Genomic DNA, 14,264 nt, shown 5'->3' with positions numbered 1-14,264 from the left:
TGCAAAGCACCTTGGAGTGTTCCAGAGGCTAAATAAATGCAAGTATTGTGAAGAAAGGAATAGTAGTGTATCTTCAAGTAAGAAGGGCGTGTGATGGTTTCTATGATCGTGCTGCTCTTGTCCTTGGTGCCTGAGATCATAGGTTTGCAAGATGATGTATAAGCTTGGTGAGTGGCTACATTGCATCTTGTAAGATAGGATATTATGGCTAGAGTATGAACTTATGGATGCTGCATCAAGTGGCAGGGACACTGATCATGTGGGTTGTTCTACCCTGGATGATGTTGAGCTTCATGCGAGTAGTGAATGTTCCATTACAATCTTGACTTCTGCTTTGTAGATGGTAAAGGGTCAGAAGTTAGCAGTTTATTTGGCTCTGCCCTGTTTTTATAACCATACTGTTGATGTGCCTAGTCCAGTTAAGCTTTGACTCTCAGGATTTTTTTTTTTTGTTGATGTTATGGGAGACCACCTGGCACTTATACGGTGTGGTTGCTACCTGCCACTTCTCAGCCTAGGACTAAACGTTGTACTGGCCCTGCTAACAGCTGGCATGGGTTCCATTAAACAGGAATTTATAAGTTGTGTTTAAACACTAGGATCGATCTCGTCTCGTCTCTAATCATATGATGGACAAAAGCTCTAGTAAAGTAGCTGAAGATTAGGCATAGAACCAGCTTGTCAGTGAAGTCCCTGTGATCAAATAGCTTGCTAACACTGGGGCAAAAAGGAGAATTTAACTAAATCCAAGTTTGAGGTAAAAGGAGTGTATGCTAGTCAGCTCTTATTATCTAGTCTGCTAATACACCCAAATTGCTGCATTTTAAGTGGGCCTTGGGAGTGCTTGTATTATTGTAATGTGATGCTTTTCATTACACAAACTTCTAGAAAAGAGATTCAGGCTGCATAGTTGTTGGATCCTTGGTCGCTAGTTTAGTTGGACTAGTGGATCTGTGTTACATGCTTGTTTCGGAATGACCAAGTTGGTACCATAGACATAGGTCAGACAGTTCTTATATAGAACACATTTATTTACAAAGGAACTCAGCAGCTACACTTGTGTACTTTTATATCTAACCTGGTCTCTACATTACAGACTGTTACTTTAGACTACTTTAGGTAGCCTGCGCTACTTTCATTGAATAATATCATGTGATCTTTCATTATAACATTTTTCTTTAAAAGTATACTATACATCAGGTTACCACATTCCTCCCCCTTTACTCAGAAATATATTTTAGTTATGATTTTTCTCAAATTATTTACACAAATTAGTAGTTTACAAATTCAGTCTTTCTGGGGTTTCCTTTATGTGTAGAACACCTCGGCTCTACAGCTTCAGATGCCTTGTCAGGAACCTGCTTTTCTGGTGATTCTTTGGCGGGCACCTGCAAATCTGTTGCCTCAGCTCTTGCAGGTATAGCAGATCCTTCAAACATGTCTGTACTCAGTTGAGATCATTAAACAGGAGATGTTGACGCAGTCGTGAACACAGCAGGAATCATTTCCTGATACTTTGTTTCTCTCCTCCTTATTTGGCCTATATATCTCCATATGATTTGGTCTTCTACTTTTCACATGGTAAGAGAGAGTTCCAGTGACTTCACTTACTTCACCTTATGACCACTTGGGTCCTTCACTGAAATTTTTCACACATACCCTCTCTCCTACTGTAAAGTTTGTCACAACTGTGCCAATCATGTACAATTTTCTGACTTCCTTGACTTTTTTACCTTTCTCCCCCTCTTTTTCCCCTCTCCTCTTCTCTTTCTCCCCCCCCCCCCCACCAAAAAAAAAATTGGCATTACTAAAGTCAATCTCATTCTGAGATGGCAGTTCATCAATAATTCTGCTGGTGTGACACTTGTTGGTGTGTGGTTCTATAATGGAAAAGAAAATGTGCAAACTTGGTTACCATGGAGTCTCCAGTTAATTTTGAATGTTTGAACTGCTCGCACGGCCATCCCATTTGAAGAACAGTGGTACGGTGAAGTTTTTCCATGAGTAATATCGTTGAGGCTGATAAACCGTTGAAACTCCAGCACTCATAAATGCTATGCCGTTGCCTGATACGATGACTTCTGGTAGTCTGATGGTGAAACTTGTAGCTTGTCAAATGTAGCAGATGTTGGTGACTTTACCTCATGTCCATCCATTTTGAGTGAGCATCAACAATAAGGAGAAACATTGTTCCCATTAAAGGTCCCACATAGGCCTTCCTGGCCATTCCCACTGGTGTAATGGAGCTGCTGGATCAACATGAATTTTTGCTTATAGCCCTTTGATCTTCCTGACCTCATCTTGGAAAACTGAGGCCTATTTTTGTAGTAGCTCAGGTAAGTTGGTGGCTCTCAGTTTGAAGATCTCAGTCCAATCCAACTTAATTTCTTTCAGCCAGTTTCATCCAAGGAAACTTGGCGCGCCTCTTGCTGCAACAGTCAATGGTAATTTCACTGATTTGACTTCCATACCGTATAGTAACCCTGCTTATGCCTTTGATTTTGATATCTCCTCCTGTTTTTCCAAATTAAATTTACATTTCCCCATGATTGAGGTATTTATAAGTATGCTCACCTAGCACCCGTGTCCACCTCCATTCTGGTAGGCCTATTATTCACTTCATAGTTACATAGATTGGATCTGTTCTTCTTACCTACCTTTAAAATATACAATGAATAAATAGCGGAATCTGTTACTTCAGGCACTTCTATTTATGAATCTCACGGTTTTTTCTTTTCATTGAAAGTCTGCCTGATTCTATCCTTGTAGTGTTCCATGAGGTGTCCGTATTGATGACAGTAAAAACACTTGACTTTTTTAAAACTTAGATTCATTACAAGGTTATCTGCTTCCACCTCTGTTACCATCGTTCCATGTTTTCGCTGCTAAGTCATTTCTTTATATTTGTCCATAAGCTGTGGCTGGTTCCACTTCTCATTGGACCTGCACATTTTTCCGCCCCTTTTGGCTGAGGCTCCTGCCCAACGTGGAGGACGGCGCCATTTTGTGCTCCCTGTAAGGTTTTCGAGTTCCTCACTGTGCCTTCCACAGCCAGTGCTATTTCCTGTGCCTTCTGAAAATCCAAATTTATTTCAGACAATTTCTCCTGACTTGCATCTTCAATTATACTGCACACCAAACGATCTCTAAGCATTTCATTTATAGAAGTACCAAACTCGCAATATTCTGTTAATTGTTTCAGACTTGCCACATAACAAGCAATTGTCTCCCTTGCGACTCTATTCCTTGTTAAATTTGAGCCGTTGCATCGTTACCAAAGGCTTAGGCTGGTAATGACTCCTCACAAGGTTCACTAAATCATCAAACTGTTTCGAATCCGGGGCACTGGGTGCCATTAAACCTCAGATCAATCAATAAATCTTACTCCCACATGTGGATTAGAGGATTGTTCGCCTCTTCCCGCAATGTCGTTAGCTTGGAAAAAGAATGCGAGGCATTCAAAGTAATGAGAACAATCATCCACAGTTAGGTCAAAAGAATCAACTCTTCCAAGCGGTGACATGCTTCGAGGGGACTGCTCCGACGATTAGGATGGAAACTCTACTTACAATTACCGTGAGAGGTACGGCCTGATTTCGGTTCACTTGATTTCCTTCCTTGCTTTTCTGACTTTTTTTTCATCCTTGCTTGCTTTTTCGTTTTTCTTCACCTCATCGCCAGTTTATTGGATCCTCAGTTGCTAATTTAGTTGGACTAATGGATCCAGGTTGCACGCTTGTTTCGCGATGGCCGAGTTGGTATCATCAACATCGCAGATCAGTAGATATTTCTTATGTAAAACACGTTCTATTTATTTGCAAAGGAACTCAGGCGCTACACTTCTGTACTTACATCTAAAACCTTGTCTCTACATTAGACTCCTACTCTAGACTACTAACGACAGATTACTAAGGTAGCTCGTGCTACTCTGTCATTGGATAATAAGATCATGCAGTCTTCTATTATAACTTCTTATAGGCATACTACACATCAGATTACAGCAATAGTGCTTTCCCAATTCTAGTTGAAGTCGTATATTGTGCCGTAACAAGTGTATATCCTACAAATGCTTGATCCATTGTTGGGGTAGGTAAGGTTTAGCAATGGCTTGGGAGGATAAAGACAAGGGGATCTCGTTAATCAGGCCTTTGAGGTCTGCCCAGGATGCTTAGAAATGCACAATTCTGCTATTACTTTAGTAATGCCATTTTTTTTTTAGAAAAAATGTAGGTTTTTCAATGTATCCTTTTTAATGTAGTTTGTATCTCTATCCTCCAAATGATGATGTCATTATGTTTTTGAAGTTCATAGATTTAATGAAACATCTTGGCAATGTGCTGAATCCTGAGCAAATTACTATACTGCAAGTGTTTACTGCCTGAAATTTTAACTGATGTTTGTAGCTTGTATTAAAACTGTCTGCAATATTTTGTTATAGGAATGGGCTGGTGTGTTGGAGATGAATGCTCTATCACTGATGTACAAGTAAGTGCTAAGCCGATTGAATAAACAACTGAACATCAACTATAAGTGTGTAGCCAGTGGCATATTAAAAGTTCAATGGCCAAACATCTATAATATAAAGGACAAGTACTTTGACTTGAATCATTAAATCAAATCCCATCAGAGAGATATCTGGCCTATTCCAACTCTTGGTCTGTAGCCTTTTATGAAATAGCACTTCAAGTGCACATCCAAGTACTTTCTTAAGAGGGTTTCTACTTCTACTGCTCTTTCAAGCAGTGAGCTCCAGTTCTCCTCCACCCCTTGGATGAAAAGAAACTTCCTCCTGAGTTCCCTCTAATCTTTCTACAAATTACTTCAAATTTATGCACCCTGGTTATTGCCTTCTCTAAAGAAAATAGGTCCTTCCTGTCGATGTTATCCAGACCTGTCTTAATTTTATACACCTCAATTAAATCTTCTCTCAGCCTTCTCTGTTCCAAAGAAAACAACCTCAGCCTCTTGAATCTTTCCCAATAGTTAAAATTCTCTAGGCTTGGTAATACTCTTTTTAATAGGTCCAGGATTAAGATGTTGATGAGTGCAATTTTCCATTCGTTTCTGTAGCAGAGTTGGTGTTTAGTTTAGGCAAGAAACAGATGGCACATTAGCACAATTCAACCTTTATTTTAATTGCCACAAAAAATAGCACTCTGGGTTTGTTGCTTGGGTGCAAAATGAGTCAACAAAGTGGCACCGGAGAGGTGGTATTGTTAGTTCCAGCAAACATTCATTGGCTAAAACGTAAGTGACAAGGATATATGTAAACTTAGCAAACCACGTTGTGAGACTTGAGTGAAACCAACTTTTGAAAGAACACTACAATAGTCTTTTTGGATGGGGGAAGTGGAGAGAAAAGTGAAATCATGAAATGTTACCTTCCACTAATCGATAATCAGTGCCTTTGGTCATTAATTAGTGCAGGTGTTTGAGTAGCTTCAGCCTTGCCAGATGTTGCAAATTTCCAAGTGCTGGTTTGCCATCAAACATAGTTCATTGTTGCCAGCAACTTTAGTACTATTAATCCCTTCAAATGTTTTAGCTTTTAAGTCCTTTACAGTGGTGTTAGATATGCTAGAAAGAAACATATTAAACAAATAAGTTTATTTATATTCATTACTTTCAGCCTGCAGCACAGAAACTAATCATTTGGCCCAGCTCATCTATGCTGGTTTCTGCTCCAAATGGGCTTCCTCCTGCCTTATCAGCATTCCCTTCTCCTTTTTCCCCTCTGCTTATCTAGCTTCCCCTTGAACCCCTTAAGGTTCAATCTTATTTGCCTCAGCTACTCCATGTGAAAGCATTCAACATTCCTACCACTCTGGGTAAAGACGTTTCTCTTCAATTCCTATTAGAAGTATAAGTGACAATCTTGCACTTAGGGTCTTTAGTTTGGTCTCCCCCACAAAAGGAAAAAAAATCTCCACCTCCATTATATTAAACCTTTTTGTTATCCTATATCAGGTCAGCCCTCAGCCTTTTTTTCTTCCTAGAGCAGAGCTCCAGCCTGCTCAGTCTCTTTAGTGCAGTATTGCTATAATTGCAAAAAAAAAGCTGAATTATGTTTCAAGAACCACAGACTTGTGGGGGGTATGGGTGGTGCTTTAGGGAAAGAAATACTGATATTGCAGCGGATTTTAATAGCAAATTGTTTGTTTTCTAGCTGAATTAGAAAGCAAACTAATGAGTTGTTTTCAAACGTTTACCAATTCACTTTTTTTTTCCAAATCTCAAGTTGCGATTTTCTCATTTACCGGTATCCTGGAAAACCACCCATACAAGCTACTAATAGTGGATTTGGGAAGAAGGTAAGAAAAACCTTACCTTGAATGTATTGTAATACACATCCATATATGATGTCTGTGTGCAGAAACTTAGAGTAAACTGGCAAGTTAGGCAATTTATGAACCAAAAGAGAAAAAATAACAGCTGGAGAGAGCCCATGGGAAACTGCCATTCAGAAATTACTAAGGTATCTGAAGACTGTCTGATTCTTTGTGATTGATTCAGAAGCACCAACCAATCCCTTTTGAAATTTATTGAAATTGCCATTTTCAATTTACTCTCAACTAGAAGTATTATTTGTAACAAACCTGTATATTAAGTAATTCTGAATAAAATAGCTTAATTTGCGCTTATAGTCTTATTTTATTTTTGCTGAGAACTGCAAGGGGTCAGTAGTCAGGCACTTATTGCAGACACCTTAAGCATTTTTGGATGGTGTACTGACTAAAACCTATCTAACTGCATAATTTCTGCATGATTCTTCATGAATCATGTTAAAAATATTACGAACCTAAGGGAATTTTGCCGATTCACTGATCATCATTTTATTCAAATTTTGTCCCAAAACAATTAATTTCCCACTCTCTTTCCCCACTTATCTAATTGGTAAAAATGCAAAATTATTTCATTTGTTCACAATTTAAGCTTAATGTAGAGGTTAACCAGTCTAATTTTTTTGGGGTGGAAAAAAAATCATCCTTTTATACTTTCAGTTAGCTAACAACACATTAATGTTCTTTAAAATTGATCATGTTTAAAAGTAAATATTTGTTTTCTGCTTACATTTCATAAAATTCTGGCTCCTGTTAGGATTTGGACGGTGAAATTCTTAATTCTTGTATTAGGTTAGGCATTATTTGTAACATTACCCTTGGTGCCTATCAATGGGTTGACATGTTTTAAACACAAAATGTATTTTTAGATCAAGGGTAGATATTGTGCCTTGACCTGCCCTAAATCTAAGTAAGGGAGCAAGACTCTAATTAATTAAACAAGATTTTTTACTAACCTGGCCATCATGTGATTTCCTTTCAACTTTGGTAGGTGGAGGAATAAACACTATTGGAACAAGGCTCCAGTTATTTAGAAAAATTTACTGAACGTTACATGGCTACTTAAATATTCATTACAAATAGTAATTGCAAAGCACTAATTGACCAAAAGCATCAAGATGTTTTCCTTGCACTAGTCTCAACATTGTTTATCGTTGAAATGGTTCATTTTGGGTTGTCTAACCATTGAGTCCCCTATTTCTGTCTTTATTCCATGTTGACCAACATAGACAGGGGGCAAAAACAGTTATAGTAGGAGTTACTGAGCCACGGATGGAGAAAGATCGGTGAAAGATGTGTCATGTGGTTTGACACATCACTGAAACCTGACCATCAGCCCATCAAGATTATGTGGACAATGACAGCGTCCCAAGGTCCCCATGTTAAACACAATAAATCACAGGCTTCTCCCGGGGTTGATTTGCCAGGTCCTGTGGCAGAGAAGAATTAGTGACGGGGGCACGGCTGTGAACCTAAAAGTCCCTGGTCAAAAATCTACACGCAGGACACGGATGCATGAAGATTGTTAGGCGTCTCTGTTGGAACTGAGGTGCCTTTGGGCAGTAGCATCTGACTGAGCAGCCCTCTTCAGGATACCCTCTATTCACCCCAAATGGGGAGGGGTTTAGAAAAGATGCCCTTAAAACAAAAAAAGGGCTGTTCCACTCTCCCCTGCCTGGAGAGCCACACCCTATAGCATCACCATCTTTGTGGTCATTTTGCTACTTGGAATGTTAGAACGCTCGTGGATAATCTCAAGAGAGACTGTCTGGAAAGAAGAACTGCAGTCCTAAATTGTGAACTATTGACTCCAAATTGACACTGCCACCCTCAGTGAGACATGCCTTCCTTGGTAGGGGCAGCTGAACGAACGTACAGGGGGATGCGCCTTCTACTGGAAAAGAGAGGTTGGCAGTAACCCTCATGTCCGTGGAGTTGGTTTTGCAATCTGGAATAGAATCTTGGACACGCTGCCAGAGGTCTCCAGTTGTCTAAATGTAAGGCTCATGTCAATTCACGTACAGCTCAATTATAATCGGTATGCCAGCATCAGCAGCACTTGTGCCCAAACCCTTGACTCCGATGAAGGTGTTAAGGAAAAGTTCCATTCTGACCTTGGTAAATCCTCACTGCCATCCCAAAAACAGAAACTCCAAGAAAGTTGAACTTTTAACGCCAGGGTTGGCTGTGACTCCGATGTCTGGAGAGGAACAATTGGGAAAAACGGGATGGATCGCCTGGAGAGAGACAAGCAAGTTAAGGGCAGGGCCAGATGCCACCTGGGCCACAGGGCTGGTGCAGGGCACAATCTCAGTAGAGGGGGGAGCTCACAACCCCGGTCACTCTTTCTGTGACTCAAATTGGGGTTGTGACCCATTTGGAATTGCTGGAATAGAATATAGATTCTGGTGAAAGATTGGAGGAAGCTTAATGGGGCTGGATGGCCTGTTTCTGTGCTGTATATCCTATGTAATATACTTGCAAATTCCTTTGAAGGTGTCTGAGAGTGAAGAGACATTAGAAATTAGCAGCTTTTCTAACTAGATTAGATGGGTTGTCTTCTGCAGTTCTCAAAATTTTGTTTACTCACATAAATACAGATATCAAGCAGTATCCTACAATTAACCTAATAGAATATCCATATTTGAATTAAATAACTTGTCATTAATCTATCCCAAATACTTGACCTGTTCAGATCCAAAGGCAATGGCTGCAATAAATCCATGTTTATATCCTTTCTGAAATGTCTCTTTTTTTAATTCATTCATGGGATGTAGACTTTGCTGTCTGGGCCAACATTTATTGCCCATCCTTAATTGGCCTTGCGAAGGTGGTGGTGAGCTGCTATCTTGAACTGCTGCAGTCCATGTGGTGTAGGTACACCCACAGTGCTGTTAGGAAAAGTGTTCTAGGCTTTTGATCCAGCAACAGTGAAGGAATGGCGATATATTTCCAAGTCAGGTTGTTGAGTGACTTGGAGGGGAACTTCCAGGTGGTGGTGTTCCCATCTATCTGCTGCTCTTGACCTTCTAGATGGTAGTGGTCATGGGTTTGGAAGGTACTGTTGAAGGATCCTTGGTGAATTCCTGAAGTGCATCTTGTAGATGATACGCACTGCTACTACTGTGCGTTGGTGGTGGAGGGAGTGAATGTGGATGTGGTGCTAATCAAGTGGGATGCTTTGTCTTGGGCTTGTGTTGTGGGAGCTGCACTCATCCACGCAAGTGGGGAGTATTCCATCACACTCCTGACTTGTGTCTTGTAGAAGGTGGACAGACTTTGGGGAATCGGGAGGTGAATTACTCGTCACATGATTCCTAGCCTCTGACCTGCTCTTGTAGCCACAGTAGTTCAGTTTCTGGTCAATGGTAACCCCCATGATGTTGATAATGGGGGATTCAGTGATGGTAATGCCATTGAACATCAACGGGCAATGGTTGGATTCTCTCTTGTTGGAGATAGTTATTGACTGGCACTTGTGTGGTGCGTATGTTACTTGTCAGCCCAAGCCTGAATATTGTCCAGTTCTTGCTGCATTTGGCTATGGACTGCTTTAGTATCTGAGGAGTCATGAGTGGTGCTGAACATTGTGCAATCATCAGCGAACACCCCCACTTCTGACCTTATGATGGAAGGAAGGTCATTGATGAAGTAGCTGAAGATGGTTGGACTGAGAACACTACCCTGAGGAACTCTTGGAGCTGAGATGACTGACTTCCAACAACCACAATCATCTTCCTTAGTGCTAGGTATGACTCCAACCAGCGGAGTGATTTCCCCTTGATTTCCATTGACTCCAGTTTTGCTAGTGCTCCTTGATGCGGCGCTTGGTCAAATGCAGCCTTGATGTTAAGGGCAGTCATTCTCTCCTCGCCTCACCTCACCTCAGGAATTCAGCTCTTTTTTGTCCATGTTTGAACCAAGGCTGTAATGAGGTCAAGAGCTGTGTGGCCCTGGTGGAACACTAACTGAGCATCAGTGAGCAGTTTATTGCTAAGCATGTGCCGCTCGATAGCACTATTGATGACCCCTTCCATTACTTTGAGAGTAGACTGATGGAGCAGTAATTGGCTCTGTTGGATTTGTCCTTTGTCTACAGGACATACCTGTGCAACCTTTCACATTGCTCGGTAGATGCCGGTGTTGTAGCTGTACTGGAACAGCTTGGCTAGAGGTGCGGCAAGTTCTGGACTGCAAGTCTTCAGCACTGTTGCCGGAATATTGTCAGGGCCCATAGCCTTTGCAGCATCCAGTGTCTTCAGCTGTTTCTGAACATCACGGGGGAGTGAATTGAATTGGCTGAAGACTGGCATCTATGATGCTGGGGACCTTTGGAGGAGGCCGAGATGGGTCATCCACTTGGCACTTCTGGCTGAAGATTGTGGCAGTGGGGAAGTCGAAAGGAATAGTGGTGGGCAGCAACAGCAGAAATGAGTCTTTGGTAATGTAGGAGAGTGCATTAGTAAACAAGGAAATGCAGATTCAATAAGTGTGCAACAGCAGAAATGTGGCAGGGAAGGATGCAGAAGTTGTGCCTCTCATTTATGTTCATGACAATGCTCAAAGGCACAAGATAAAAGCAGAGGTGGTAATCTTCTGGGCTTGAGAACAAGTCAGGGTTGGGCGGTCGGAAATGGGACTGAAACAGAATGAGTGAAGTGAAGCCAAATGAGTGTGCTGCAGAGAGGACAAGTGGAACCAAACTGTTGCCCCACTGCTAAAAGCACAGAGTTTTGTCTTGCAAATTGACCCATCTTTGTTTATTTCCAACTGCTGCCTTGCTCACTTGACCCCTGCTCCCTGTCCCAACACTGCCCCCTACCCCCATGTACTTCAGTTGTTCTTCCTGAGCTCAGTTTCTTGTTTATCACTGTCTTTAGAATTCTTGAGTGGGAAAGATAATATTTGTGGGAACAGAGGAGAAGAGGGGATGGGAATTGTTTAAAAAAAAACTTAACTAATTCCTGAATAGAACCAGAAAATGCCAGAAATACTAAGCAGGTCAGGCAGCATCCATGGAGAGTTTCGGGTCAAATGCCCTTCATCTAAACATCAGGATTTTCTGATGAAAGGCCATTGACCTCAAATTGTTAATTGTGTTTTTCTCCATAGCTGATACCCGACCTGCTGATTATTTCCAGCCTGTCCGGTTTTGTTTTCATATTTCCAACACCTGCAGTATTTTGCTTTTAAGTTAATTGATTCTTAGTTGATTTTCAAGCCTTTTTTATTGACTTCGCTTTCTGGATTTTATTTAAATGTTGGGGGATTAACAAAGAAAAAGTAAAGAAATGAAATGGTGTTTCTCTTTTTTAAAGATCTTGCTTTGCTGTTCCAACAATGGCCATTATGATAGTGTATTTACAAAACAGTTTCAAGGGCATGCAGCCACTTGTCAAGGTAAGTTTGTCTTTAGGCTAAATTAGAAAACTACTGCCATCTTGAGTTGACTGCCTTATCATTAAAACAAATTTATTTGCAAGAACAAATGAATTAGACTAATGGTGTCACATACAGTTTGTGGATACTTGTTCAATCTACTGTGAAACATTAGCTCATAAATAGATATCTTGCACAGGTCCAATGACAGTAGTGTTTCTAGACCCTAAATTCTTGGCGTTAATTTCTGCTACTGACCGGACTTTGCACGCACCTCGGTGAGAGGCACGTTTCCCATGAATGCAAGGGGTGAGTTGCTGGCCACTGCTTTTCTTGGACGTGGGCAGCTTGGAGAAACCTGCAGGCTAGTTTTCTCTTCCAACTCTAGCAAAACAGGTGTTTAAATTGGGGTAAAACAATATGGTATAATTTTCTGACTTCTAAATTTTTTTGGCTTTCTGTAGCAGCTGTTTCTTAAACTAAAGTTTGCTGCCTAGTAACCACTAAGGTAACAAGTTTTCTCTAAGCATGAAGAGTTGAATAATTTTATTTTCCTACAAGGAAATTTGTACAATAGTCTCAGATCTGAGGAAGCACCTAAGTCCAGACAGTATCACCCTTTAAGTGTTAACTCTTGAGTGAGAGTGAAGTGCCCAATCATTGTGTGTGCTTTTGTTGTCAACTGATGCAGATTTATGTTTTGATATAAAGGCTGAGAAAGCGATACTGCTGTAGATGCTGCATTCAGCACAAATCTCATCAAAATTTGCAAGTTTAGAACTTAGTGTTATGAATGTCTCATTTTATGATTCTTCATATGTTAGTAACTTTTGGGAATCGAATTTTTAAATGTAATGTAAATGGATTAAGCCTAGGTTTGAAAATCTGAAAAGTACCACTAAGGTAATTACAATTCGAGTGATGCTCCATGTTTACTTAAAGGGGTTATAGTTAGAGATGTGAAAAGAGAGGTGGTCCTCTCTTAGCTTTGTAATGGAGCCAGTGAAACTGGTAAGATTGTAGTTGTCCCCATTAGAGAGAGAACTAATTCATGTGGTCCCATAATCAAAGTGATGCTTTGAAAGTAAAGTTAATTAGTTTTAATTTCTATCTGGGACATCCCAGGTATGCCATGTTGCCTTGGGGCTAGATTGCAGAGATTTTTTTTTATTTTGGGATTTTAGCTGTGTGATTTCTCACAAATAGGCATTCTGCTTGGAAGCTGCTTTGAAGCAGGCAGCTGAAGAGTGGGCCAGGAGCTGTAAATCAGCTGTGGACCAAGAACAGAGTGTTGTTGGAAACCAAGGTTGCTTTCTGATTTTTAAAGTCACAAAAAAAAAGTGAGGCCCATGCTTGAGCTGGGAATCCACAATCACAAGGAGAAAGTTGGAGAGTCACCTAGCTGAATGCTAGTGGAAGGACCCCAAGAAATCTCATAACCTCTTGAGGATAGTGGGAACAATTGCGGAGAGCCAAAGTGAATTCCTGAGTGCTGTGGCACATTGATTTGGTCCTAGGAGAAGTGAAGGAACCCTCAAGATCCTGTGAAGCATAGAAGAACTCTTGGGTGGAAACAAAAGCAGAATGGGATTTTCATGTTTAAAGCTTAGTGTTAAGTTAGTAGTAGCTTTGCTTAACTTTTAGAGCAGAATTGTTTCGTTTAAGACGTGAAATCTTGGTGTAATTTTTTCAGTTAATAACTTGGAGTTTGAATTTCTTTTTAAAAGTTGCTGGTCTCCACCGAGATCGTAACAAGGGCATTTTAAGGTAATAAAGTAATGGTTGCTGTTTCTGGCATGCACTGCATGTTTTATTAATGTAATATACAATGTAGGTCTTCAATACATATGTTATATAGAACCTAATAAATAACCAAGTTTTAGCCTTTATAAAAAGATGTGGTGTAATGTGGAAACTTTCCTCATTGAAAAAGTTAAGTGAATATAATTTGGAGAGGGAGGAATTTTTAAACAAAACTGCAGGCATTATAAATTAACTCAGTGCCCAGTGCCTCGTCCCTGTCCCTCTGTCTTGGTTTTGGTAAAAGGTGGCAGCTCGACAGTACTTTGTCAACAAATTCCATTTCATCAAATACTGCCATCTCATTGGCTCAGCTCATTGATGTGGAAATCTGTGTCTGCCCTGCAGCTGACACACGTTTGTTTGCTTCTACTATGCATGAACTAAATATATAATAAATGTATATATTAAATATTTTATTTCAGCGGTTGTGTATGAAATGCTGTACAGAGATGTCTTTGGAGTGGATGAGGAAGAACTGCGAGCAGCAGTGGAATTGTTCCGCAGTCATGGCAAGAAAACCAGAAGAAGTATTTCTCAAGGAAATGATGAGGCTGAGTACCTTTCTGAAAAGGTTGTCCGGTATGTGGGTTTAACTAGACCACCAATTTTGGGGTGCTGATTGATAAGAATGGTCGAATTGGTGATCTCTTGGTGGGGTGAGGGACAATATTAGTATCCGGATTTTCTGCTCATGTTCCCAGGATAGAAAGCTTAAATGACAATTTGAAGTTCTGGTGACTG

General features: G+C 40.5%; 1 protein-coding gene across 1 annotated transcript in view; it reads left to right on the top strand.

The window, feature by feature from the left end:
• Positions 1-14,264, top strand: part of alg13 (ALG13 UDP-N-acetylglucosaminyltransferase subunit) — a 76,187-nt gene that overhangs the window by 11,585 nt on the left and 50,338 nt on the right. The window contains exons 4-7 of the mRNA XM_041196186.1: positions 4,439-4,485; positions 6,239-6,311; positions 11,660-11,741; positions 13,946-14,102. Coding sequence (XP_041052120.1) covers positions 4,439-4,485; positions 6,239-6,311; positions 11,660-11,741; positions 13,946-14,102 — 359 coding nt within the window. The remainder of the gene's footprint in view (positions 1-4,438; positions 4,486-6,238; positions 6,312-11,659; positions 11,742-13,945; positions 14,103-14,264) is intronic.

The sequence above is a fragment of the Carcharodon carcharias genome, chromosome 9 (assembly GCF_017639515.1).
Source record: "Carcharodon carcharias isolate sCarCar2 chromosome 9, sCarCar2.pri, whole genome shotgun sequence".
Lineage (NCBI taxonomy): Eukaryota > Metazoa > Chordata > Chondrichthyes > Lamniformes > Lamnidae > Carcharodon > Carcharodon carcharias.
Note: the sequence above shows the minus strand (reverse complement) of the source record. Positions and strands in the feature narration are given on the sequence as shown.